The sequence below is a fragment of the Carcharodon carcharias genome, chromosome 4 (assembly GCF_017639515.1).
Source record: "Carcharodon carcharias isolate sCarCar2 chromosome 4, sCarCar2.pri, whole genome shotgun sequence".
NCBI classification, from domain to species: Eukaryota; Metazoa; Chordata; class Chondrichthyes; order Lamniformes; family Lamnidae; genus Carcharodon; species Carcharodon carcharias.
In genome coordinates, this window is record NC_054470.1 from 34,184,109 (window position 1) to 34,211,986 (window position 27,878).

The 27,878-nt window shown below is 42.5% G+C and overlaps 1 protein-coding gene across 8 annotated transcripts in view; it reads right to left on the reverse strand.

Moving 5' to 3' along the window:
- agtpbp1 (ATP/GTP binding carboxypeptidase 1) overlaps positions 1-27,878 on the reverse strand; it is a 330,484-nt gene that overhangs the window by 275,227 nt on the left and 27,379 nt on the right. For 4 of the 8 annotated variants that reach the window (XM_041185725.1, XM_041185729.1, XM_041185721.1 and 1 more), the window contains exon 2: positions 18,089-18,161. The exons of 1 other annotated variant lie outside the window; for it this stretch is intronic. In XM_041185725.1, coding sequence (XP_041041659.1) covers positions 18,089-18,120 — 32 coding nt within the window. In that variant the 5' untranslated portion in view covers positions 18,121-18,161. Of the gene's footprint in view, positions 1-18,088; positions 18,162-23,781; positions 23,857-24,316; positions 24,387-26,028; positions 26,143-27,878 lie in introns of those variants that run through there. 3 more of the 8 variants (XM_041185727.1, XM_041185723.1, XM_041185722.1) reach the window with 2 other exon arrangements.

The following is a 27,878-nucleotide window of genomic DNA, read 5'->3' on the forward strand; positions in this document are numbered from 1 at the left end:
TGAGAACATAAGAAATAGGATCTGGAATAGGCCATCTGGACTTTCAAGCCTGCTTGCCATTCAACAAGATCGTGATTAGCAATCTACCTCAACTCCACTTTCATGCACTATCCCCATATCCCTCATTCCCTTAGTATGTAAAAATCCATTGACCTCTGTCATGCATATACGCAACGAATAACAATCCACAGCTCTTTGGGGTAGAGACGTCAAAGATTCACAATCCTTTAAGTGAAGAAGTTTTTCCTCATCTCAGTCCTAATTGTCTGATCCTTTATTCTAAGACTATGACCCTGTGCTCTAGAACACCCAGCCAGCAGAAACATTTTCTCAGCATCTACCCTGTCAAGTCCCTTAAGAATTTGATATGTTTCAATTGGATCACCACTCATTCTTTTAAACACGAAGGGTTATAGGCCTAGTCTACTCAATCTCTCATCATCAGCCAATCCCTTCATCCCAAGAACCAGTCTTGTGAGCCTTCATTCCACTCCCTCGAAGGCAAGAACATCCTTCCTTAGGTAAGGAGGCTGAATTTATACACAGCACCCCAAATGTGGCCACACCAATGCCCTGTATAACTGTAGTAAGACTTCTTCACTCTTACTCTTGAAAAAGATCGGGAGACAGGAAGGCCTGGAGACAGACAACAGCACCTGAAAGAGCTAGCTAATTCATGGCTCAGAGCAGACCAACCACATTCTGTGAAAAACCAAAGTGTGACCTCACAGAAAAACAGGTAGTTGATTGGTTTGGTTGGTGAGTATTTTCTCATTTATCTTTCAAAACTCTGGTAATTTTAGTAATTGTAAGGTTTACTAATAATAGTAAAGCTTATTAGATTGATTGGTGAGTATTTCCTATTTATCTTAACAAGGGAATTTCAATCAGGGTAAGTAGAACATTTAATGAAATTAGAATAAGCAGAGGCAGGACCAGAGACACTAATTAAAATTTAATCAGTAAAATAATTAATTAAACTCAAGAAAGACAGCAAAGTAGGTCATGTATGGTGGTTGCAGAATGTGGGCGCTCATGGACATGTGGGTGATCCAAGGTAAACACACCTGCAGCAAGTGGCTGTGGCTGGAGGACCTTCAGCTCACAGTCATGAACTGGAAGCCGAGCTGCAGACACTGAACACAGCATGGAGGGGAAAGTTATCTGGACACTTTCTGTTCCCTTAGGCGGTCACACCCTTTAGGATAGGGTCGTCTGATTTGACCCATGGTCAGGGACAGGAGGGTGTGACTGCGAATGAGGCGGATATGGGGCTTGGCAAAGTAGAAGTGGAGGACACTCAGCCCTTGCAATTGTCCATCAGGTTCGAGGTTCTTGCAGCCTGTGTGGACAGAAGTGGGCTGCAAGGTGGATGAGCAAACTGACCATGGCACAGGAAGCCATTCAAGTGGGGGGAGTTAATAGGAATGTAGTGGTAGTAGTGGACAGTATAGTCGGGGGACAATCACAGTTCTCTGCAGACGAGAGCATGAGTCCAGAAGGCTGTGTTGCCTGCCCTGTGCCAGGGTTAGGGGTATCTGCGCTGGGCTGGAGAGAAACTCGCAGTTGTCATGATCCACATAGGTACCAATGGCTTTGGTAGGACTAGGAAAGAGGTTCTGCTTAGGGATTATAAGAAGCAAGGGGCTAAATTAAAAAGCAGAATGCCAAATGTAATAGTCTCCAGATTATCATCTGAGCGTCAAGCAAATTGGATTGGGTAAATAAGATTACAGAGTTAAATGGCTAAATTATTGGGGTGGGAGAAATGGGTTTTGCTTCATGGGGCACTGGCACCAGTACTAGGGAAAGTGGAAGCTGTACTGTTGGGATGGTCTTCACCTGATCTGTGCTGGGACCAGTCATATAACTAGGTCTATAGAGAGAGATTTAAACTAAATAGCGGATGCAAGGCATCAAGTCAGAGAAGATGTGATAAATTACAGAGAGAGGACAAGGCAAGAGAGCAAGGTGGGAATAAGGGAATTGATAATCTGAGTGTGGTAGGAAGAGCAGGGCGAACGAACTTAAGACTGTGCCAACAGATAAGGCTAGAGGTTGTGAAAATAATAAAAAGACAGAATTAAAGGCAATGTATCGGAACAAACATAGCATTCACAACAAGGCAGATGAATTGATGGCACTAATGGAAGTAAACAGATGTTAGAGGGTACAAGACGTTTGTCATTTATTAGCAAAGGTAACCTAGGATAGCAGCAGCACAGCATGACAGCAGTAGTAGTTTTAGCCATGAAAAGTTATCAGGAAGGAACCTGTAAAGCAAAGGGAAACTTGACATATGTTAGCTTAGGCAAAGGACACAAAAACTAACCCAGGCTAGCTGTAACAGGTGTGAACCCAGTGATCACAAATAGCTAGGTATCTGTCACTGGAATGATAAGGTACACAGAAAACGAGACAGTTGATCTGAAACACTTTGCATCAATTGTGATAGATTGTGAGCCTATGTGACCAAGAACACATCCTCAGTCACAAAAGGACAAGAGCTAAATGTATAAAAGACAATCTAACAACTCAGAGGGAAGAGTACTGGCTTCGATTGGATTGACTAAGAGTCGTTCTCCCTGCGTTTGGTTGAATAAACAGTCGAAAACCGGACCTGAGTCTCCGATGGATTTGTCAATTTCACCGCAACACAGGTATAATGTAATTACCATTGTGGAGGCATGGCTGCAGGGTAAGCAAAGCTGGGAACTGAATGTTCAAGGATATTCAACATTTAGGAGGATAGGTAAAAATTAAAAAGAGGTGCGGTAGTGCTGTTAATAAAGGATGAGTTGAGTACATTAATGAGAGGATCTTAGATCAGAAGATCAAAATGTAGAATCTGTTTGGGTGGAGCCAAGAAACAGCAAAGGGCAGCAAACATTGGCAGGAGTTGTTCATAGCTCACCAAACAACTGTGATAATGTAGGGTATGATATAAGTCAGGAAATTAAAGGTGCAGGTAACAAGGGTAATACAATCATCTTGGAGGGCTTCAAACTTACATATAAACTGGATAAATCTAATTAGCACTAATGCTGTGCAGGACGAACTCCTGGAATGTGTACAAGATGGCTTTCTAGAACAGTATTTTGAGGGCCCAACTCAAGAACAATATGTGCAATGAGAAGGTGCTAATTAATAATCTTGTTGTAAAGGAGCCTCGAGGGAAGAGTGAATGTAATTTGATAGAAGCTTACATTAAGTTTCAAAGTTATGTGGTTCAATCTGAAACGAGGGTCTCAAATCTAAACAAAGGAAACTATGAAGGAGGGGCAAAATGGCTAAGGTAGATTGGAAAGTTACATTAAAAGGTATGATGGTAGACAAACAATGTCTAGCATTTAAAGAATTAAAACATGGTTTACAATAAATTTATATTCCTTTGAGGCACAAAAAACCAGGAGAGGTGATCTAACCAGGGCTAACGAGGAGTTAAAGATTGTATTAGATCAAAGGAAGAGGGTTATAAATTTGCCAAAAAAAGAATTAAGCCTGAGGATTTGGAGCTTTTTAGAATTCAACAAAGGAAGACCAAGAAACTGATAAAGGAGGAGAAAATAAAATATGAAAATAAACTAGCAAGAATCATAAAACAGACTGCAAAAGCAACTATGGATACGTAAAAAGGAAAAGATTAGCAAAAACAAATGTGTGTCCACTAAAGGCAAAGACAGTAGAATGTATAATGGGGAATAAGGAAATGGCAGAGAAACTAAGCAAATACTTTGTGTGTCTTCACAGAGGAAGATACAAAAAGCCTCATAGGAATACTAAAGAACCAAGAGACTAGCAAAAGTGTGGAGCTGAAAGAAATTATTATTAGTAAAAAAAGTCACACTGGAGAAATTAATGGGACTGAAAGTTGATAAATGCCCTGGACCTGATTATCTACATCCCAGAGTTTTGAAAGAGGTAGACAGAGAGATAATGAATGTGTTGGTGGTCATCTTCCAAAATTCTAAAGATTCTGAAAGGGTTTCTGCAGTTTGAATGGTAGCAAATGTAATCCCTGTATTTAAGAAAAGGGGGGAGAAAGAAAGCAAGGAACTACAGACCCACCAGCCTGACATCAGTAGTAGGAAAAATGCTAGAATTTATTATAGAGGATGTAATAATGGAACGCAAAAAAAAATGCTAGGATTGGGCAGAGCCAACATGGATTTATGAAAGGGAAAATCACGTTTGATAAACCTGTTGGAGCTTGTATTTGGATTTTCAGAAGGCTTTTGATGGGGTCCCATAGGAGGTTAGTAAGCAAAATTCGAGCACATAGGATTGGGGGTAATATATTGGCCTGGAGTGAGAACTGGTCAATGGACAGGAAACAGAGCAGCAGTAAACGAGTCATTCTCAGGTTGGCAGGCTGTGAATAGTGGGGTACCATAATGATCACTGCTTGGACCCCAACTATTCACAATCTATTTCAATTATTTGGATGTGGGACCAAATGCAATATTTCCAAGTTTGCTGATACCACAAAACTAGGTGGGAATGTGAGTCGTAAGGAGGATGCAAAGAGGCTTCAAGGGAATTTAGGCAGGCTAAGTGAGTGGGCAAGGACATGGCAGATGGAACATACTGTGGAAAAACGTGAAGTTATCCACTTTGGTAGGAAAAACAGAAATGCAGAGGAGTTCTGAAATGGTGAGAGACTGGGAAGTGTTGATGTCCAAAGGGACTTGGGTGTCCTTGTTCATAAGTCATTGAAAGCAAACATGCAGGTGCAGCAAGCAATTAGGAAGGCAAATGGTATATTGGCCTCTATTTAAAAGGATTGGAATACAGGAGTAAAGAAGTCCCGCTGCAATCGTATAGAACCTTGGTGAGTACTGTGTACAGTTTTGATCTCCTTACCTAAGGAAGGATATACTTGCCATGGAAGGAGTGCAATGAAGGTTCACCATACTGGTCCCTGATGGCAGGACTGTCCAATGAGGAGAGACTGAGGAGATTATGCCTGTGTTCTCTACAGTTTGGAAGAATGAGGTGATTTCATTGAAGCATACAAAATTCTTACAGGGCTTGACAGGATAGGTGCAGCAAGGGTGTTCCCCCGAATGGTGGTGGGGGCAGTGTGGGGGGGATGGGGTGTCTAGAACCAAGGGACACATTCTTAGGATAAGAAGTTGGCCATTTAGGACTGAGATGAGGAGGAATTTCTTCACTCTTTTCTACCTCCAGAGGGCTGAGCAGCTCAGTCATTGAGTATATCCAAGACAGAGGTCGACTGATTTCTAAAGTAATCAATGGATTTGGGGATAGCGGGGGGAAGTAATGTTGATGTAGAAGATCAGCCATGATCCAACTGAATGACAGAGCAGGTTTGAGGAGCTGAATGGTCGACTCCTGCTCCTATTTCCTATGTCCCTATGTACTTCAAATCCTTTGTAACAAAAACTAACATACTATTTGCCTCCCTAATTACTTAAAGTGCCTGCCAGTTAAGTTTTTGTGATTCATGCACAAGGACACCAACGTCAATGTAACCATTTTCTAGTCTCTCACCATTCAAAAATGTCCCACTTTGTCATTTTACCTACCAAAGCAGATAAATCCACATTTCAAAAACTGCATTCCATCTACCATGTTCTTGTCCACTCACCTAAACTGTCAATATCACACTGTAGCTTTTTTTGCACTCTCCTCAAAGCTTATTTTCCCACCTAAGTTTGTATGATCAGCAAACTTAGATACTTTATGCTCAGTCCACTCATCTAAGTCAGTAGACTAAACTGTAAATAACTGAGGCCCAAATACTGATTCTTGCAGTACCCTGCTACTTAGAGCCTACCAACCCAAAAATGTTGTTTCTTCCCACTTTGTTTTCTGCTCATTAACCAATTATCAATCCATGATAATATATTAACCTCAGACCCATGAGTCCTTTTGCATAATACCTCTTGTGTGGCACCTTACCAGATGAAAATCCAAATACACTACATCCACTTACTAGTTACAGGCTCAAAAAGCTCAAAAGAAATTGCCAAACATGATTTTCCTTTCATAAATCTGTGTTGACTCTGCTTAATCATATTATGACTTTCTAAGTGCCATTTTACCACGTCCCTAATCACAGATTCTAGCATTTTGTCTACTACTGATGTTATGCTAACTGGACTTGTAGTTCCCCATTTTCTCTCTTCCTTTTTTCTTAAATGGCAAGGTTATGTTTGCTACCTTCCAATCCTTGGGAATTGATCTAGGATTTAAAGAATTCTGGAGGATCAAAACCAATACACCCACTCTCGCTACAGTTACTTCTTTTAAAATTCTAGAATGCACGTCCTCGGGCCCAGGTGCTTTGTCACCATTAGTTCAATTAATTTCTCCAGTACTATTTCTTCACTTACATGGATCTCTTAAAGTCCCTCTTTCTTGCTAGACCCTTGATCTCCCATTACTTCTGGAATTTTTTTGTGTCATCTACCGTGAAGATTGATGCAAAGTATTTGTTTAATGTCTCTCCGCCATTTCCTTCTTTCACATTATAATTTCACCTGTTTCTACCTCTATTGGGCCCACATTCGCTTTCATTAATTCTTTCAAATTTATATACCAATAGAAACATTTCCAATCTCTTTTTAAACCTCTAGCTAGTCTACTCTCATATTCTCTTTTCTTCCCTTAACAATTTTTTGGTCCTCCTTTGATGAATTCTAAAGGCCCCCAATCCTCAGGGTTACTGCTCTTTTTTGACAACATTATACTCTTCTTTCTTTTATCTAATGCTGTCTAACTCCTCTTGTTAACCACAGTGCAACCACTGTTTGTGGGATTTTTGTGTCTTAAAAGAATGTGTAATTGCAAATTATGCATTGATTCTTTAAATGTCAGCCATTGCTTGTCTACCGTAGCCAACTCACCCCTCATACCTATGGGGCTGAATTTTCCATTCATTGGGCAGGCGGAGCTGATCCAATCGCGGGCTGCGTCACCATTTTGCACAAGCGGGCCAATTAAGGCCCACTCAGCGCATTTCACACTCTCGTGGAGAGCGGGATATTTAAAATTGCGGTGGGCGTGTACAGACCGCCAGTTCCAATGGGGAACCGGCAGTCTGTATAAAGAAAAGCCAGGCAGCCTCCTTCAGGCTTATCACCATGGCCAGCTCCAGGTGCAGGAGGTCTGCACAGCAGGCTCCATTGGAGGGAAGGCCAGAGGAGGAGGGCAGGCTGCAGGATAGGCCAGAAGGAGGGCAATGCACCCCTCGCTTCTCTGACGCCTGCCTTGCTGCCATTGTTCAGGAGGTGGCTGCACAGCGAGAGGTCCTGTTTCCCCATGATGGGAGGAGGAGGGCCTGTCACGTTACGAAGGGGGCCTGGCAGGAGGTGGCAGAGGTGGTCAGCTCCACGGATGCTATCCGTCGATCATGGACCCAGTGCCTCAAGCGCTTCAATGATTTGTTGTGCTCTGGAAGGGTGAGTACCATGTTGGCCTTGGTCATTTAACCCAGCCGGTAGCCTTAGCCTTTGAGCACCTTCCGCCCTGCCACGTCTTAGTGTCGTTAATGCATTAGGCATTTGGCGCACGCTGGGTGGGCAAACAGATAGTGACCATGCTTACATCAGCCTCAGTGGTTGATGAGAAGATGGGTTCTCCCACAGCATATTTTGGTGTTTGTCACATTTGAGCAGTCTGGGGGCAACCTGCAGGAGAGGCAGCTAGACATATACTCAGAACTCCAACATGTCTTATTGACGGTGATGAGATGGTAGAAGGGGAGCCTCAAGGTGTCGTGGCCAAGAGCCATCTGCTGGCCTCAGTGCCGCACCTAGTTGCGCCTCCTTGCCATGGGTGCTAAGACCCATGTGTTATTGAAAGTGATGGACACCAAATGTGTCCAAGGTGGCCGTTGGGGGTGGGGGTTGGGAGCAGCGCACTATCTTTTGGTGACTGATCACCAGTAGTGTGGACAAGAGCCACTGGAAGCCTCAGATGGGCCACTGTGGTTGGGGTGCGGCGTGCATGTGCAGAGTACATGAGCGATCAGCCCCAATAAATGGTGTTCTGTTCTGCAGGCGAAAACTGCGCACAACACCCATAAGCGTTTGCGCACTGGTGGTGGCCAGGCCATGCTCCACACACTGACCCAATTCGAAGTAGAGGCCATGGAGTTGGAAAGGAGCCAAACAGCCAGGTGCGGCAGGGGTCGGTGAGGCTGGGGTGCAGCAGTCAGGTATTTGAGGCCCACAGTCCCATCCACTCTGTCTTCCCACCATCCAAAGCACTGATGATTGCTGCAATCATTAATGCAGCAACACTGCTCATTCACAGACTGATACAGTCAGACGTGTGGGACATACACAAAGGTCCTTTGGCACCTTGAGGATGCGCATCTCTAGCACCTTCCAAAGTCGTCTTATCCCATTTCTGACCACTATCCCCATGGCCTAACATGCCATGGCATTGCTGCTGCACATCCAAATACTTATTGCATCTTAGGAGGGTTTATACCTCCACCACCCTTTCAGCCAGTGCATCCCACATTACTCTGTCCAAAAGGTCCTCAGCACCTCACCTGTCAACCTCATGGCATTCAACTTAGATAAATGCCACCACGTTAGTCATCCCTCCGCCAAGGAGAAATGTTGCCTTCTGTCCACCAAGCCTATGCCCATCATAGCGGTATGAAGGTCAATAATGTGACCTGTCAATCTCCTGTACTCCATGGCAAATGTCACAAGTGTATGCAATATTTCCTCATAACTCCAATTCTCCAAGCCAGCATGTATCCAGGTCAGGAATCTCCGCACTCTCTCCACTCCAATGCCAGCCCTCCCAAGAAGCGCAGGTCACAAATGAACGCAGAAGTGTAGATGTGGCCTCGAAAGCTTTTTCTGCACTTGCAACATGACCTCCCTTTTCCTCTATTCTATTCCTCGTCTAATAAAGGCAAGTCTGGCTTTTACCCTGTTAAACGCCTTATGTTCCTGTTCTGCTACCTTAACGAATCTGCCCAGCAAGGTCCCTGTAATCGTCCTTACTTTCCATGGTCCTACCATTTCTCCTGTATTCCTGTACCTTGTTTGTCTTGCCCAAGTGCTTAACCGCACACTTATCCACAGAACATTCCATGTGGCATTCCTTAGGCCATCTGACCAGCCTGTCTGTATGCACGTGTAATGTTTGGGCCTCCTCTTGACTATTTACCACCCCACCAATAATCGTCTCCTTAGGTTCTTGAAGGTTGAGTGCATTATGAGCCCGGGGGGGGGGGAAAGGGATGAATTGTGTTATTGACTGAATGCTAACTGATGCACTGTCCTTGTTGTTAATTTCAGCATCACCACCGCATAGCCGCCAGGAGGACATCCAGAGTCCCTCTTCCACACCCAAGGGGCGTCAATTGGCACGAGCGTCACATCACTTCAGCGCGCCAGGTACCAGCGCAGCGACTCCCACATCGGTGGGGAATATAACGTCGGCTAGTGTCCCAGGGCACAGTGGAGAGGGCACTTCACAATCACTGGAGGAGATGGCATGGACAGAGAGTGCCAATGGCACGAGCAGCCGGAGGACTGCAGGGGACCACGCACATGCTGAGTCGGGCTGGGCAAGCGGCCGGGTGCACTGGGAGCATCTGGCAGTGTTGCATGAGAGTGTGCTTCATTTGGTCTCTGTGGTGGAGGAATCCAGGCAGAGTGTCAGTGATGGCATGAACCTCATGTCAGAGCATCAGGCTTCCTCCATTGAGAGATTGGTGACTCTCATGGAGAGGGGCTTCCAACAGATTGATTAGCATCTGATGGGGTTACGCTCGGACCTGCAAGCCATCACAGCGCTAATGGCCACAGGTGGTCATTGGCAATGTGGGAGGTGTTCTGGGCACCAAGTGTCCCAGCTCGGTGCCCATCCATCTGTGGTGAGCAGGGAGGTCCAATGTGACCTTGTGTCGGCGTAGCAGCTGCCTGTCATCTCTGCGAGCTCCTCTCAGGGCGCTCCAGATGAGGGCAGCAGCAGCTCCTCCGCCTCTCTGCCAGTGACCGTTGCATCCGTTGAGGCTACGATAACAGGGGACGTGCCAGTTCTGGAACTGGTCACTCCCTCCCAGGCGGGGCTAGTCAGGCTCCACAGGCCAGAGGATGTCTGCCAAGGCCATCGAGGCCAACAGGACAGCAGAGTCAACAGGCTATCTCACAAGCCACTCCGAACGATGGGGCAGCAACAAGACGAGGCACCCGCAAACGTAAGCATAAGGCATGTTCGGCACTCCATGGGTTTCTCACTGGTACGTTTCTGTTGCCGCTAGATTAGAGAATTTATTTTTGTCAACGTCAGAGCAACATTTTATGTTTTTGGTGGCACCATCTGATGAATGGGAATAAAGTCCACATTTGTTACCATGGCTTGAGGGTCTCCCTTGTGCTGTATTTGTCTGTTTCACAGACATATCATAAGTGTTTGACTGGACATTGATGTTTATGCATTAAGCCCTTAGTTGCAGCTGATGAAGTGGAAGATGCAGCACTTAAGTGCCGCGTATGGATGCGCCAGGCAAAGCTGGTCCTGCAGATCCATTTGTGCAGAGCTAGCTGAAGGTTTGTTGGATTAAAGTGTCCCAGGTGTCCCTGCCTCCTTGATGTAGTTGTGGATGGGCATGCTGCCCCTCATCATTGCCCTGTGCTTCCTCATCCTCTGAACCACTGCTGGATTCATCGTGTGCAGCCGCATCCACTGCATCAAGGTCTTCATCGTCCAATGCGTCCCCTCTTTCCAGCTCAAGATGGTGCAGAGCACAGCATGCTACCACTATCACAGAGACACGATCTGAGCGGTACTGGAGTGCGCCCCCTGAGCGGTCTAGACATCGGAAGCGCATCTTGAGAAGGCCGATGGCTCTCTCCACCACAGCCCTTGTGGCGGCGTGGTTCCTATTGTAGCGCTCCTCAGCTTCTGTTCTTGGATAGCGGAGAGGCGTCATGAGCCATCTTCTGAGGAGATAGCCCTTGTCACGCACCAGCCATCCATCCAGTTGAGCCGGAGCACTGAAGAGTCCTGGCACCTGGGAGTGTCTGAGGATGTAGGCGTCGTGGGAGCTGCCTGGGTGCCTTGCACAAACTTGCAGAATCTGTATCCTGTGATCACACACTATCTGAACGTTCATGGAGTGGAAAACTTTCCTGTTGACAAAGGCACTGGGCTCACCTGCTGGTGCCTTGATGGCCACATGTGTGCAATCTATTGCACCCTGGACACGGGGGAAGCCAGCAATGGCCGTGAATCCTCTGGCTTGCTGTGCCTGACTTGTCTGGTTGCAGCAGAATTGGATGAAGGTCAATACCCATCTGAACAGAGCGTCTGTAACCTGCTTGACACAAGCGTGGACAGCTGATTGGGAGACACCGCAAAGATCACCCACAAGCCCTAGAAGGACCCAGATGCATAGAAGTGGAGGGCAACTGTGACCATCAGAGCTGCTGGCATGGGGTGTCCGCCCACATAGTTAGAAGACATCTCAGGACCAATCATCTGACAGATATAGTTGACTATTTCCCTTGACAGTCGGACCCTCCTTCAGCACTGCACCTCAGTCATATTGAGGTAGCTGCTTCGCCACCTGTATACCCTGGCAGAAGGATAGTGGTGTCTTCTGCGGCCCCTTCCACCTTGGACTACCTCTTGGCCCTGCACCCCTTGTGCCTGCGCCTGGTCTCCCAAAGGTGGCTCCCCTGGAGGCTGTTTGTCCAATCCTGGCCTCCTCCTTATTCTCGCCCTCCCTTCCTCCTCAGAGGAGCTGCCTGCAGTGGAGATGTCAGAACCCGTACCCAGGCTAAATGAGGGCCTCCGGAAAGCTGCAGGCCCGATAAAGATTCCTGACTGCAGAGTGCTGAGCTGAAGCTTCAAAGTACAGGGAAAACTGCTGGCATTCAATCTGAACTGCCACAGATCACACAGGCAAGTTTAAAACACTTGCTGCAATAAACACTTCACATAAAACATTGACAACCCCACTGAGCCCACATATCCCACCCATAGATGAGTTTTGTTAAAAAAATCACTTACCCACCTGCCCGTTGCACCCGTGCACCGAGCCAAAGATCGCATGGGCGGCTCAAAATCGGCGCTGATTGCCTTAACAAGCCCTTTAATTAATGGCGGGCGCACTTCCTTGCGTGCCCACCCCGCTAAATATCGCGATGGCGCACAGCGATGTCGGGATGCTCACACATCAGCGCGCACCATTTTAAGCGCTGACGTGCTGGGTCCGCCACCCACACGTCACCCAGAAAATTCTGTCCATGTAGTTTGAAGCTTCAGCTCAGCACTCTGCAGTCAGAAATCTTTATCGGGCCTGCAGCTTTCCAGAGGCCTCCATTTAGCCTGGGTACGGGTTCTGACGTCTCCACTGCAGGCAGCTCCTCTGAGGAGGAAGGGAGGGCGAGAATAAGGAGGAGGCCAGGACTGGACAATCAGCCTCCAGGGGAGCCACCTTCGGGAGACCAGGCGCAGGCACAAGGGGCGCAGGGCCAAGAGGATGTCCAAGATTTAGATTTAAAACCATAGTTTCAGATTTAACTAAATCACTTTCAAACTCAAAATTTCTATCGTATTATGATCACACTTCCCGAGAAACCCCACTGCAACAAAGTTATTAATTAACTCTCTCCTACTGGACAATACTAAATCCAAAGTAGCCTGTTCACTAATTGAAACTTCGATGTACTAATCTAGAAAACCTGTATAGGTTTCATGAACTCATCTGCCACACTTTAACTGCGAATTTTGTTTGCCCAGTCCAGATAAATATTAAGAATATTAATATTACTGTATTAATCTCATTACATCCACCTCTAATTTCCTGATTTATACTCTGCCCTACACTATAACTACTGTTGAAGAGCCTATAAACAGCCCCCAGCAATATTTTCTCCCCCTTGCTTTTTTTTCTTCGCTTCACCCAAATTGATTCTACTTTTGATTTTCTAAGCTATGATCCTTACTCTCTGTTTTATCCCAACTTTTATTTTCAGAGTTATCCTTCCTCGATGGGCAAAATGGAAAAGGAGTTAAGCACCCTGGAATATTTAGATCCCAGCACTGGTTATTCTGCAACTGTCTCCGCAAGGGCTATTAGATCAAACTTATTAATTTCAATCTGTACTTTCAATTTGTTGTGAATGCTTTACACATTCGGATATAGGGTTTTTACCTTTAACGTTTTTTTAATAACTTTCCTTGATGTTAGCTAGGTCAGCAAGGCCCTATTTATCTTTAATACTCTCACTGTCCTTTCCTGTCCAACTCTGCTTATTTTTATTGAAAATGCTGCTCTGCTCTAGAGCCTTGACAGTTCCCTTATTGCTTTTTAATTTCCCCTTTCCTGAATTCTCCGACCATCCCCCTTTATTAACTCAAAGCCCTGACCACTGCCATTGTTATTCCAGGATACTGGTCCCAGACTGATTTAAGTGGAGCTGGTCCCAATGGAACACCCCCCTCCTTCTACGGAACTGGGGCCAGTAGCCCATGAAGCAAAGCCCCTGTCTCACACACCACTCCTTCAGCCACATATTTAACCTTCTAAACTGTACTACCCTCTGCCAACCAGCATGTAGCCAAGGTGACAGCTCAGAGATTATTACTCTTCAGGTTCTCTTTTTAATTTGCACCCTAACTCCTCCAAATCTCTCAGCAGTATCAAATTCCTCAATCTACCCAAAGCAAATAATGTTCTAATTTCACCATCTGCCATGGTGGGATTCAAACTTGGGTCTCCAGAGCAATACCCTGGGTCTCTGGAATACCAGTCCAGTGAAAATACCACTATGCCACAGCCTCCCCCGTTAGATGGGCTCTGACAACATTCCAGCAATTGTACTGAATACTTGTGCTCCAGAACTAGTTGCCCCCTTAGCCAAGCTGTTCCAGTACAGCTACAACACTGGCATCTACCTGGCAATGTGGAAAACTGCCCTGGTATGTCCTGTCCACAAAAATTAGAACAAATCTAACCCAGTCAGTTACCAACCCATCAGACTATTCTCGATCATCAAACTGTTGGAATGGGTCAACAGTGCTATCAAGCAGCACTTAATCAGCAATAACCTGCTCACTGACGCTCAGTTTGGATTCCGCCAGGGCCACTCAGCTTATGACCTCATTATAGCCTGGTTCAAACACAGACAAAAGAGCTGAACTCAAGAGGTGAGGTGAGGCAGTGGCACAGTGATATTATCACTGGACTGGTAATCCAGAGACCCAGAGCAAAGCCTGAGTTCAAATCCCACCATGGCAGATGGTGAATTCCTTGAATTGTTGGTGAATTCCTATTAATTGAATTCAATAATAATCTAGAATTATAACTCTGATAATGACCAAGAAAGCATTGCCGACTGTAGTAAAAACCCATCTAGTCACTAATGGAAATCTGTCGTCCTTGCCTGGCCTGGGCTACATGTGACTCCAGCAATGTGGTTGACTCTGAAATACATTCTGGGATAGGCAATAAATGCCCATGGGATGCCCATAACCCATGAATGAATTAAAAAAAAGTGACTGACCATGACATCAAGGCCACATTTAACCGAGTATGGCATCCACTGGTTGGAGTTATGACTAGCACAAAGGAAGATGGTTGTGGTTGTTGGACATCAATCATGAGTTCCTCAAGGCAATGTCCAAGGCCCAATCATCTTTAGCTGGTTTGTCAATGACCTCCCCTCCATCATAAGGTCATAATGATGATTGTGCAATGTTCAGCAACATTCGCAACTCCTCAGATACTGAAGCAGCCTGTATATGCGACAAGGCCTTAACAACATTCAGGCTTGGGCTAATAAGTGGTAAGTAATATTAGCACCACACAAGTGCTAGTGACCATCTCCAACAAGAGAGAATCCAACTATCTCCCTTTGACATTCAATGGCATTATCATTGTTGAATCCCCCACTATCAACAGGTTACCATTGATCAGAAACCGAACTGGATCAGCCATATAAATACAGTGGCTACAAGATCAGGTTGGAGACAGAGAACACTGCGGAACACCACCACTTGGAAGTTCCCCTCCAAGCCACTCACCATCCTGACTTGAAAACATACCGCCGTTCCTTCAATGTCGCTGGGTCAGAATCCTGGAACTCCCTTCCCAACAGCGCTGTGGCCATACCAACACCACGTGGACTGCAGCGGTTCAAGAAGGTAGCTTACAAACACCTTCTCAAGGGCAATTAGGAAAGAGCAATAAATGCTGGCCAAGCAAGTGACCCCCACATCCCATAAATGAATAAAAAAAGTAACTTGCCTCCTGACTCCCCAAAGCCTGTCCACCAACTACAAGGCACCAGTCAGGAGTGTGATGGAATACTTTCCACTTGCCTGGATGAGTGCAGCTCCAACAACACTAAGCTTGACACCATTCAGGACAAAGCAGCCCACTTGACTTTAACCCCATCCACCCCCTTCACCATCCACTCCATCCACCCCCTCCACCACTGACGCTCATTGGCAGCATTGTGCACCATATACAAAATGCACTGCATCAACTCACCAAGGCTCATTAGACAGCACCTTCCACTCTGATGATCGCTAACACCTAGAAGGAAAAGGACAGCAGATGCATGGGAACACCACCACATGCAAGTACCCCTCCAACCAACACACCATCCTGACTTGGATCTAAATCACAGTTCCTTCAGTGCTGCTGGGTCAAAATCCTGGAGCTCCATCCCTAACAGCACTGTGGGTGTACCTATACCACATGGGCTGCAGCAGTTAATTAAATACAAATCTCTAAGTGAATAGAGTGGAATCAAATACCAAAGCTTCTTCCCTGATCGGTAAAGCAATTAGGTTCTGTCAAGCTAAGCCCTAGATAAAAGTAAACAAAGCGTTTGTGGCTAAAATTTATAGTAGCTTTGGATTTCAGTTCATGGCTCAGATTTGCTTAAAAGGATTGGAGAGCTGCCATTCACATCGTGACAACTAGATGGAGTTGGAAGCAGTGCTCATGGAATTATGGTCAGAAGGAAAGCAAGATCATCAGAGGGCACTGCAGTCTGTACTTTATACAACATTCACATAAATAAGCATTGCTTCAGATTGTTTGCCAGCTCCTCTCATCTTAGATCACCTTCCTTGGTAAATCTTAGCCTTTAATGGAAAGTGTTCACTACACCTATAACTAGGCACATTGTTGATAATCTGCCTAAATCAACAAAAAAAAACCTCTCGACTTAGTCACTTCTAATCCACTGGAATTACTGTTGCACCTCAACAAAATCGGTCTGCAGTCTTCCATAAATGATAGGACATCATATCAGACTTTCTAATGCAGAATACATCAAAATTGATTTCTCCTCACACTGCAAAAAAATTGGAAGATTGAAACTCAATAATTAACACGGAACCAGATGCAAGATAGACTGCTCTGGACTGAAACAGCTGGACGAAAAGTGTGTGCGCAATATTTTACAGTAATGTTAAAAAAAAATTTTAAAATACTTCATTGCCTGCAAAGTGCTTTGGGACATCATGCAGTCATGAAAGGTGCTTTTCATAAAAAGCAAGAACTTTTCCTAAAAAATCATTGATGTTAAATTATTCCGGATGCAACTCCATGATTGGACGGCACTTGTTGAACAATCCCAAGTGTGCTAAAAATTACACGAACCGCCAATTTATTATCAGACTCAGTGTGACTCACATATTCATACACATGGACCTGACCTCAGCAGGAAAATGGCACATATCCAGGCAATGCACTTTTATTGCATTAAACAAAAGAACAGGGGGTCAATAGCTCCCTGGTGCATTCTCCATGGAAATACCTTGACCAGATTTGACTTGCTAACCAATCAGCACTTTTCTCATGCAGTATAAGCTGCTGTTCCCTTCAAAATTTGACATTCTTGCTTCTATCCTGATGAGTGCATGACAAAAAACTTTGAACATAGGTCTCTTTCTCAGCAATATTCTTATAAGTCTTCCCTTTTCTTCAACCAAGGACGCCTCTGCACCATGGTTGACAGGCCCCTCGATTGTATCAGATATCCCACACATCTGACCTCACCCCTCCCCTCCCAGAACCATTTGAAGGGTTGCTCCTGTCCTCTTACCTCACCAGTCTCCACATTAGACAAATCCTCCTATACCATTTTTGCCATCACCGCCAAACACATCTTCCCCTCTCCTTTCAACACTACAAAGGGACCATTCACTCTGCAACACCCTTGTCCACTCTCCTTACCCACTCCCCTTCCTATGCGCCTTTCCATGCTAGCACAGAAAATGCAACATCTACCATTTTAATTTCACCCTTCTCATCATCCAAGGCCCAAATACTCCTGCCAAGCAAAACAACTGGAGCATTACTTCCTTCTCTTGATATTCTAATCCCCTTGAGATAAAGGCCAGCCTCTGATTACTTTTGGTACTTGTGCAATAGCTTTTGGTATTTTGTGTACATGAACACCCATATCCCTTTGTTCCTTTATAGTTCAGGTTTTCTCACTATTAAGAACTTTAATAAATTACAACTTGCAACTGTAAAAAGTAACGTTAAATATCAAATGAAATTAAATACACAATTTTTTTTCAAGCTTCATGAACATTTGAATTTTCATGTATATTCAGCATAAAATGTTCTCAAAGCTTCATAGGGGCATTAGAATATTACAATTTATTGTCTCATGTAAATTGTAATTGCCATTCCCACCATACCCAATCTGGGTTTTTGCTTTGTGGGAGGTGTTGAAAGATAGTTCATGTTTGGTTAATTTAGTTTTTTTTTGAGGGGGCCATTAGCATTGTAGACAGGAGTGTGTCTACGAATGCTGCTTCTATAGATTGTTGCACATTGGGATCAAGGTATGTAGAGCAAAAGGCGAACAGAGTTGAGGTACAGATCAGCCACGATGTAAATGAATGGTGGAACAGGCTTGAAAGGCTGAGGGGCCTACTCCTGTTCCCATGATCGTAATATTCCCAAGAAGAATTCTGACACTAGAACAGGTATGTGTAAACAATCCTTACGTCTGTAGTTTTAAGTACAGAAGCACGACAAGAACAAAGCAAGTTGCACAAATTAAACTAACTTTTCATGCCATTAAAACTATCAGTCTGTCTTTCCTCTACTCACCCTTTTTCTGTTGACACTTTGACTTTGTTCATTTTGGCTTAAATTCCTCTTTCACTTTGCCATTTCAAACATGCTGAAATGAAAACATTTTCATAAAATTAAGATATAATTTCTTTAAGACTGTTTTAAAGTTTTCTTTAAAAACAAAGATAACTTTTTTGAGGATATGTACATTGTTTTTCAAGTGCTCTCCTCCTGATCTATTCCTTTCACTGTCTACTTTCCAGAAGGTAAAGTTGACAGCTTGTTTCCAAATCACTGCTAATGTCACACTTGGTCACTTGAAAGAAAATGTTGGAAAGTGACTAAATGAACAGTCCTCTCTGTATTATCTCTCCTCTACCATTTTTAATGGCTGATATGCCTGGTTTCCTCGGTGTGGTGGGAGTTTCTACAACTGTGCTTATAATCGGCAATTCAGCTACTGAGCTTGTTGGCCTGATACTCTTTGGTACAACATGCTCACACTTCAGGGCACTGCTTCAGTCATGAGCAGCTTGATGTGCACAAGTCCCATTATATTATAGCTCATTGGGAACTGTGAGTAAAGTCTAATGAATGCAACATATATTATTAATGCAACTGATTGCTGACAAGTATTACAACCAAGATTCTGCAATATAGTTGCTCATTAACACTAAAAGACTATCATGGCTTACACTGTCTCTCTCTCTTTCAGAATGGAGCTTAATAAAAAATCATTAACAGATAATTGACATCTAGAAGAACTGGGAGAGCTCCTGGAGACAGGTGCTTAAAAGGGAAGTAAATTTTATGAAGGATACTTTTAGGAAGTGCTTTGTTTCCCTCATATAATCCTCTCTTTAAAGTATTTAATAATAGATAAAGCAATGAATATCCATTATCTGAAATATTGGTCATTTTTCTGACACAACACTTAAAGTCTCCTTCTATTCTTAATCAATCCAGTGATATCAATTTGCAGTCACATGGATCTTTGAATAGCTGCACCCATTAACAGGTGCCAGTGTTCCAGATCAGCCTGTACATCAATTCAGACTAGTCAAGTATGCAGTAGTATGCGTCAGTTGGTCAATCACATGGCTCTGGCTAGTCTCCTAAGAGTGGTTCAACCTGCTGATCCCAATAGAAATCAATGGAGTAGCCACGTGGTTCCTCCATGTATCAGACTTAATGTATATTTCTGAGGAATCAGAAATCTGAAATGGAGGGTCCCCAGGGTCCTCAGGATACCAGGAAATCATCAATCATGTAGTAGAAATATTTATGGTTGTACTTTCTTAAAAACAACCTGAGGAGGGAGTACCTTGAACAGAAATATGCCCACAGAGCTTCTTTCAAGAGGTATATCCAGTTTTTTTATTTTCCCTTGACTCTGGTTTAAGGGTCTAAAGTGGTCTTATCCTCAAGTATTTATTGCAAGGAGAATGGGAAAACAATATTTTACTGCAATTAAAAATTTCAATCAAGCAGCTTGCCAGGTGAAATGAACTCTTCATTTTTTAAGTGGATAATTATTTTGCACAGCATGCCAGCTCTTGCAGACAAGGATCCAGAATCAATCCCGTCTGTAGTGAGAGAGATCATCTCAGCTAACGCAGCAACAGGAGTCCTCAAGCAGCTTCAGCACCACTGGATTAGAAATATTATTTGGGAATCCCATCCAAATCAATCATCAATGATCCCCTTCGGCAAAGCTACAAAAGGACAAGATGAGAATCAAGCTCAACTGCCCAGCACTGTTGAATAGCCTGCTAATTACATTGGGGCCCTTTATTAAAGGTGTGATATAAATGCAGTTTTTGATGACTAGGGTCATACTTTTAAAATGGCCAGTGGCAGCAGTGGAAGGAAACTCCAGCCACTTGTATTACAATCGAATTGCTTCTGCTTCCCCTTCTGCTGCCCTGGCTGAGATTATCTCACTCCCTTCAGACGGAATTGATTCTATATCCTTGTCTGCAAGAATTGGTATACTGTGTGGAAACATTTATCCACTTAAAAGTGAAGAGTTTGTTTCACATGGCAAGCTACTTCACTGAATTCTTTTCACTGCTATAAAATAATTGTTTCCCCTTTCTCCTTGCAACAAAAGCTCGAAGATAAAACTAGTTTAGACACTTAAACCAGAGTCAGGGGGAAATAAAAGCTGGGATAAAACCTCTTGACAGGAGCAAGATACTCCCTCCCCGGTATCTTCATGCTGGCATCCACATAGATTTCCCCAAAGAATTAATCTAACTTTCTTTGTAGTATACAGAAACAAAAGCAAAAGGTGAATGCATTTCTCTAAATTACCTATAACTCCAACAACCATTTCCAGCACAAGTTTATAAATGCTCAGAAACTTTCTGTGACAAATGGAGACGGTGTAGGTTGATTTCGGGAATACAGGTAAAAAGTTAAGGCAATGTTGAATCATCTACCACAGGTGTGGATTTCCAGTCTTACTAATTGTTTAAAAGAAGTTCAACTTCACCATAAAAAACTGCCCCCTAGTTAACTCCCCATTTCACTTTATAATCTGGCACTACCATTCATTGTATTACTTCTCAGTAATTTTGCAATTGACTTACCAATACCGTATTGCTTCTCCTAAAGAACTACAGATAGGACTTAAAACTTCAGAGAGCAAATTTTGGGGGTACCGTGGTGGTAGGAATGACTATCAGCCTGCACATACCACTGATGTTTCCCTTCCTTTTAAATGAATATAAAATGTTTCAAATAATAGCTGAAAAAATATACCTGCAATCTTATAAACATCAACCTATGTTGATCACTATATTACCCATTACACTCAGAGCAATTATACAAGGATTCTGTTGTGCCATGCTGTTCACAACAGAATTGAAAGATGAAATTTCCTAACGGTGACATGGTCATGGTCTTTTAACCACCGCTAGTTTGCAAAAGTGACTTATGTTTAGTGAAATGATTGTACTCAGAAAAGGCTGCTATCAACTGAATGTAGTATCTAGGCTAATACTTCAGAACAGGGCTGTTACTTAAAGCATTATAGCTGTGCCAAAATATTTTGATTGCAAAGCAATTTTAAGAATGCACTAACGTATTCGCTTGCTTTGTCCTGAAGTTAAACCAAAAGAAGGCAACACATCTAAGTGAATTGTGATCTTATATCTGGAGATGTTCAAGAAATTACTGCATTAATTTGATTAGCTTGATCCAACTACAGATGCCAACTTTGATTTTCCTAGCTCTTGCAACTTCAAACGGTACCAGAGGTATATCCCAAACAATGTGTTTCTGATTTATTAATTCTTTTTATATCACAATACTGCAACTTATGTGGAGACAGTTCGTGGAATTCAGTGAGCCATAATAGCAGTAAATAAGGAAATGTCATTTTCTTTGTTACTTCGACAACTAAGGGAAAAACATGGAGGTTAAAACATCCGAAAAATAGAGTAGGTTACTGGAGTGTTTCTTCCTATAGTCGTTTTAGTAAGGCTAATCCATAATTTATAATTTGATTATGTTTTACTTCCATTATCCACTGTCTACAAGATTACAATAAGAGTCAAGCCATATCCAACAAGATAAATATGACAAGGGTTTCTGTTCTACTCTTGGGCTTCTATACAATATTGATGTGTGCATATTCAATGGAGCTCTTCTCACTTTCAGACAAACACAAGAGGCATATCTAGTTTAAAAGTCTAAAGAGCTAGCAGATAGACTATAATTGTGTGCTTAGCTTAGGTGTGCATTTCTTGGGTGTTAGCTGCGTTAGGGTTAAGGTGAAAAGATGATTTGTTGAGTGGACATGACTATATTTGTGATCGATCGCATGTTCATCACTAAAACATAAAGGAACGTAATGAATTATTCATCCGCTATCAAAATAAAAACTTTCACCTCCAAAATATATGCATCCCATCACTTTTTTTAAAAACATAACGTATTGGAATTACAATAATTTACAGCATATTCACTGCTTTCTCTTATTTTAACCTGAACTTCAATATTTGCAACAATTATTTAAATCTCAATTTTGTCCTCTTTCCACATCAGCCATCCAATCCCTTGTTTCCCCACTGGAACTTAAATTTGATTACTTTCCAACTCATGCCCTTCCCACTTCTCTATGCATTCCACTCAACTCATAACTGAAGGAGAAGGTGGAAGCACTTATGTTGATCATATCTCAATTGCTCACGCACCAAAGCCCCCTGAACTTCAGCCTACCTTTGCCTAAAAATATCTTTCTCCCCCTGCCCAAAAAAAATCATATCTCTTGTTCTCCTGAAATAGTTACGGGGGTTGTGGTGGGGTGGATGGGGTGCAGGGAGCTTATGCTTTTCTTACCCTCCCATTTCTTTAGTCAGCCCAACAGGGGTCTCACCCACTGGATGAACAACCAGTGGGGAACCCATGTCAACTCTGCAGAGGAGGCAAAATAGTATTCAGTTCCCTCAGGCATCAAGTGTCTGATAACGAAGGACCCCGTTGCGGGAGGCTGCTGGCAAAAAATCCAACAATGCTTGCTGAGCGGCCTTCAGGAGGTGCCGGAAAGCCATGCGACTCCCATTTAATCCCTGAGCCACTACTGAGTTGTGCTGGCCTCAGGGATAATGGGTGTCAATTGACTTATTAATGTGCCTAATGTGCCTAATTGACATCCTGCTGCTGGTGACTGGGAATCCCACTTCAGCTCTTTCCACCCTTCAACTTAATCAAGGAAGTTTTTCTGCCACCAGGTGGGGCCTCTCCTGCAATTAAGTGGGCCCAGCCACCATGATTCCCACCACGACAGGTTGCATTTGGGTCAATGACGCTCCCAGTACTCTGTCATTACTGCTCCAGAATCAAAGGCTAAAAGGTTCAAAAGTAATTGTTAAATTGATCATACTTACCTACAAGAAAGTACATGGCGCAGTTCAAGCCATGAGATATTACTAGGAAGGAGTATTTAGGTGTGATACTGCATTCTAAATCTGGTGCACCACACTAGGGATCCTACAAAGTGCTCCACTGCATAATAAATAGGTACTCTGGATAACATCCTGCAAGCATCAATCAGAATTCTTAATTTCTCCTGAAGTTGTTTACAGAGGTGTCGGTCTGTCCAGGGTAAGGCAAATTAAAGTTGACCACATGTACCTGAACTACCAAAATCAGCATGTCTGCAAAAAGCACCTTGAATTCCAAAAACCTTCATATTGTGTTAGAAGCTATGCATTTCCCTCACATCTGCAAGCAAAGCAAATGAGAACTTTAGCCCCTTCTGTATCCCTTAATTCATCTCTTTGAAAATAAATAGTTAGGTTTGCTGAATTAGATGCTACCATGTACTGATAACACATTTAGTATTTGCATAATGGAAGAAAGTTTGCTTTCAAATAATATGGGGCTGTTAGAACTAAAATACATCATGTAAAAATTTCTAAAGCGGTTAGTTAGTTTAAATCACTAAGAGCAAGTACATAATAATCAAAATTCTTGTGAAAAATGTAACTGGATCTGGGCCATTCCAGAAGCAATGGCATGGCAAGAACAGAAGGTTAAGAAACACGAGTTCCATACTCGAGAGCTCAAGAGTAACAAAACCAAAGCTTTACCAAGGCAAATCTAAGATTTTGATGAATGAAAAGACTGGTTGTTTCAAAGCCACTTTTACACATAATCATCATGGCAAAGGCTAGGGAAAACACGTTGAAAACATGACAGTTTGCATTTGAAAGCATTACCAGCAATATAGAGATGTCTCAACTTTGGAGGTTGTCAAACATTATTTACATTCCTTCCTGAAAACAGGACTGGTCCTGGAAGAAAAAAATATCCACTTAAGGGACAGCATAAAGTAGAACATGGTGGGGGATTTTTGGGTCACAGGAGGGATATTTTCTGCAGTTTAAGGAACAAGTTGCCTACTTGATAGTAGCTAATTAGTGTTTTTTGGGGTAAAAGTCTTAAAATGTAAAATCTTGTATAATTTTTCCAATCTGTAAGTGAAAATTCAAATACCTAGGGGATTGTAACATTTTCAGCATGCACTATAAAACTACAAACTTTCCATACTGAGTGCAACAATTTGAGACACCTGTATTATATTTTAAATACAACAAAAAAAAATTGAAAATTTGTTTTAGAAATAGCTAACATTGAGAGGGAGATTGGGTTAAAATGGAGATTGGATTAAAATGGAGAGTCCTTTTCCCTTTGAAACAATTAAGGATGGAACCCAGTTGGTCTCAAGTTGCAGGCATGTTCTTTGAACAGTACTTTAGCTCGGATTCAGGAAGGGTCCTTGATGCTGATCAAATTACTCCTCCTTTGAATCACAGGTAGATATCTGTAGATTCAAAAACATGCGCAGTTTACATTTTTCACAGGCGTCAACTTGTGTGTTTATAATTAAATGTATTATTTCCTAAATGGCTCAACTAGCATTTGGGCCCTTACAGGAAGATGTTAAAAATGTCTATGTTTAAAGCATCAGGAAGTCTTGAGGTAACTGCCTGCAAGCTTATTAGTATAAATGCAAATAACTATCATAAGCTTCTTCAATCATGATTTAGGTATAACTATTCTTTATTCAGGTACATTTTGATCCAGAATATATACTGCAGACTTTTGTCAGTATCTTTAGTTCAGTTTCTGGAATCCATGCTTGGACTCGATAAGAATCAAATATCATGTTGCATTGCTGAAGGTTTATGAAAGACTTTCATCTAAAAGCGAATATCGTATTGCGTTGACTGCAAGAAACAAAATCTACAGAAGGTATTTTAACCTTTTGTAGATTGATTGTGTTTTTATTGTTTTCTAAGTGTTTGTATCATCCATGACTTACTGTTCTATCTAGTTAGCTTACATGAAAACAAAGAAATAAAAGGCTGAAAGGGTTACATGAAGAGCAGTAGGTGCAGACTTGAGTGGAGTATAATGACTGACATGGACTGAGTGGATCAAACTACCTGCTCCTGTGTGTACCTTCTATATATATTTTACATCTATATCTTGAGCTAGCAGCAATAGTCCACTGGACAAGAAAACAATGAGTATCCTACATGGTCTCCAATGCATTATACTTAGTTTAGGAGCGCTCAGTAATTCTTTGGCACAATTTCACTTGCCTCAGTTCATAGGAGATTCAATCTGCTTATGGAAACTGTCTTGTTTTGCTTGGAATTTTGCATATAAATTCCATACCAATTATACGGGCCAAATTTTAACATTCATCTTTCAAAAATATGTTTAATAAAATATTTGATGGAAATTACTTTTATTACCTTACAATCATTAAGTAAATGCAAGTACAAACAACTGATGGTAAGTAGGAATTCCTTACCTTTCCTAAAATGCAATATCACAGTAATCAATATTATTAGCAAACACAATGTTCTGATTTGCTTTTAATAAGAATTACAGAGGCATTTATTCTAATCTGAATCAGGCATTCAACTGTTACAGAAAAATATACATTAAATTGAAGGTGCGGTTTAAAGTGACAACCATAATACCGATAGCAGTAGGCAAGCAGCAACCAAGTCCAATCTTCTTGAGTACCAGTTCAAGAATTTCCCTTATTTTGATTTACATATTGCTCTGGCTTGATACATTTGTAGTTTAAAATCTAAAGGTACGTTCAAATATTTTGGCATATGTAAAACTTGGTCTAACCAGGTTAGGATTTTCCGATACTAGTTAATTAGTACTGATTTTTATAAAATCACATAATTAAAAAACTGTACTTCCAGATTTTACCGTGGCAACATAGTGCACCAAAGCTGAGGCAACTGAGGGACACTAGCCAAATGGAAAGACAGGGCCTGTCACTGATCAAACTGACCGCCAGTCAGCATTTTTCATTACATAGACCCTTTCTACAAAAGTGGATTTCCTGGTTTCGATATTTCAGGCTTATAACATGCCACTGAACATTTTTTTTAAAAGCAAGCAGAAGGCAACGCGTCCGCAGAAATAATTCCTACCGTATAATGATGTGAGGTTGTTGCTTGCTCCGTTCCGTGTAGGAAGAAGAGTTATCGTAGAAAGCACCGTCTGCGACGGAACGCAGCTGTTTGGATACAAACCTCTCGAACGCCCCAGCGCTTATTCGAATAGCAGGGCACGTCACCGTGCGCCTGCATCAGCCATCGAGACACACCCCTGCAAAACTATGCCATTCACCCAAGGCTCTTCCGTTTCCACAGAGGCTCTTATTTCAAGGGTTTAAAATGCAATATATTTTGAGTAATCCAATTCTGAAAATTCACTACGGGCGCAGTTAATGTTGCAAAATATTAAGTTGTGGCTCATGTTGTCATAGGTTTGCATTCGGTCTCGTTTTCGAAAATATCGTAAATGGTATTCTTGACATTTCCAACAGTTCCCTATATTTATAGTCAGGTATATCTATCGCATGACGCCCGTACAGTTGCTGTATTCTCCGACGGGGTATTAATTTGGTATGTTACATCCATGAGTATTGTTTTAATCATGTATAATACTTGAATCTCGAATGCAGGTTTCTATTTCGTTTATTGCCTGTTGGAACTATAATATTGCATTCATTTGGTACTGCATTGAAATATTGATAGCCTTGATATGCTAAAGTTGCTGTGCCACTACCTACATCTGGATGACAACTGGAAAGAACTTGTTTAACTCAGTTACTTTGTAATTTCCACCCCAAGCCAGCTAATTACTCATTAGGAGTGAAGCTTGCTGTTATATCGTACGGTTCCCAGGAGTTCAAAATAGTCACTCTGTTTAGTGTAGGTTCAGAGACTGTAGTGCAGTACTGAGTGATGTGGCATCCTGGATAATTATGTACATATGCACATAATATAGCTCCTAACTTCTCAAATAGAAAATCCCTTTTTTAAAAAAAGTGCTTCTTTATATCAATACAACTCTTCCAATTTGTTAATTCTCAACTTTTATGTCTAAACTATCAAGTTCTATAACTGAACTGAAGACCTTAAAAGGTCTTTTATAGCTTTTTTTTCTCAAAAACATTATTCATGGTATCATTAAGGTGTTACAATGTTGTGCCACTTCTTCAGAGTTAAACCAGCAAGCTGCAACTGGTCTTTGGCCTGACAGTTCTTCTCCTCAAGCTCTGCATTATGATTCTGAAGCTTATGTTTCGCTTCCAACCACTATGCGCCTGTCTTCCATCAGTTTTTCAGCTTCCTGCCGGGCCCACTTGACTTCGCTTCTAGCATTTCGGATTTCCTCTTTTAAATTCTCCAGCAGTTTGTTATTAGTCTTCAGTAAATCATTCTCCCGATTGTTATATAGTGCTGTAAGAAGCAGCTTACACTGCCATCTTTCAAGTTCTTCTATTCAAAACACGTACTGTTGAGGTTTTGACCAGAAGTTCAGGATCTCTCTCTTGTATGCCTCCTCTGTTAACTACACAACATGCAGTTTCTCTTCCATATGCTCAGTTTCAGCTCATCACTATATCCCACTCAGCCTTCATTCTTGACTACATTCTCTAGTTCCAACTTTTCATCTTGGAGTGTTGTAAGTTTCTAGAGAGCTTCTTTAGCTGCCTGAACTTTCTGAATTAGCTTATTTCCTTTTCTGTCATGAACTTGTGTGGCTTTCAATATTGGCTTTGAGAATTTCAATATCTGTCTGCTAATCATTCATTTGGCTTTGCATGTTATCTCTCACAATGATGGAATTTTCTCAGTCTGTAGGCTCTGTGACTCTTGCCACACTTTCTTTTCTTTCATCTCTTGGAGTTCTCTTTCAAGCTTTCCTTTTAGTTCTATTGGTACTTTAACGTGGTGGGGGGGGGGGGGGGGGGGGTGAATCACTCATTTGT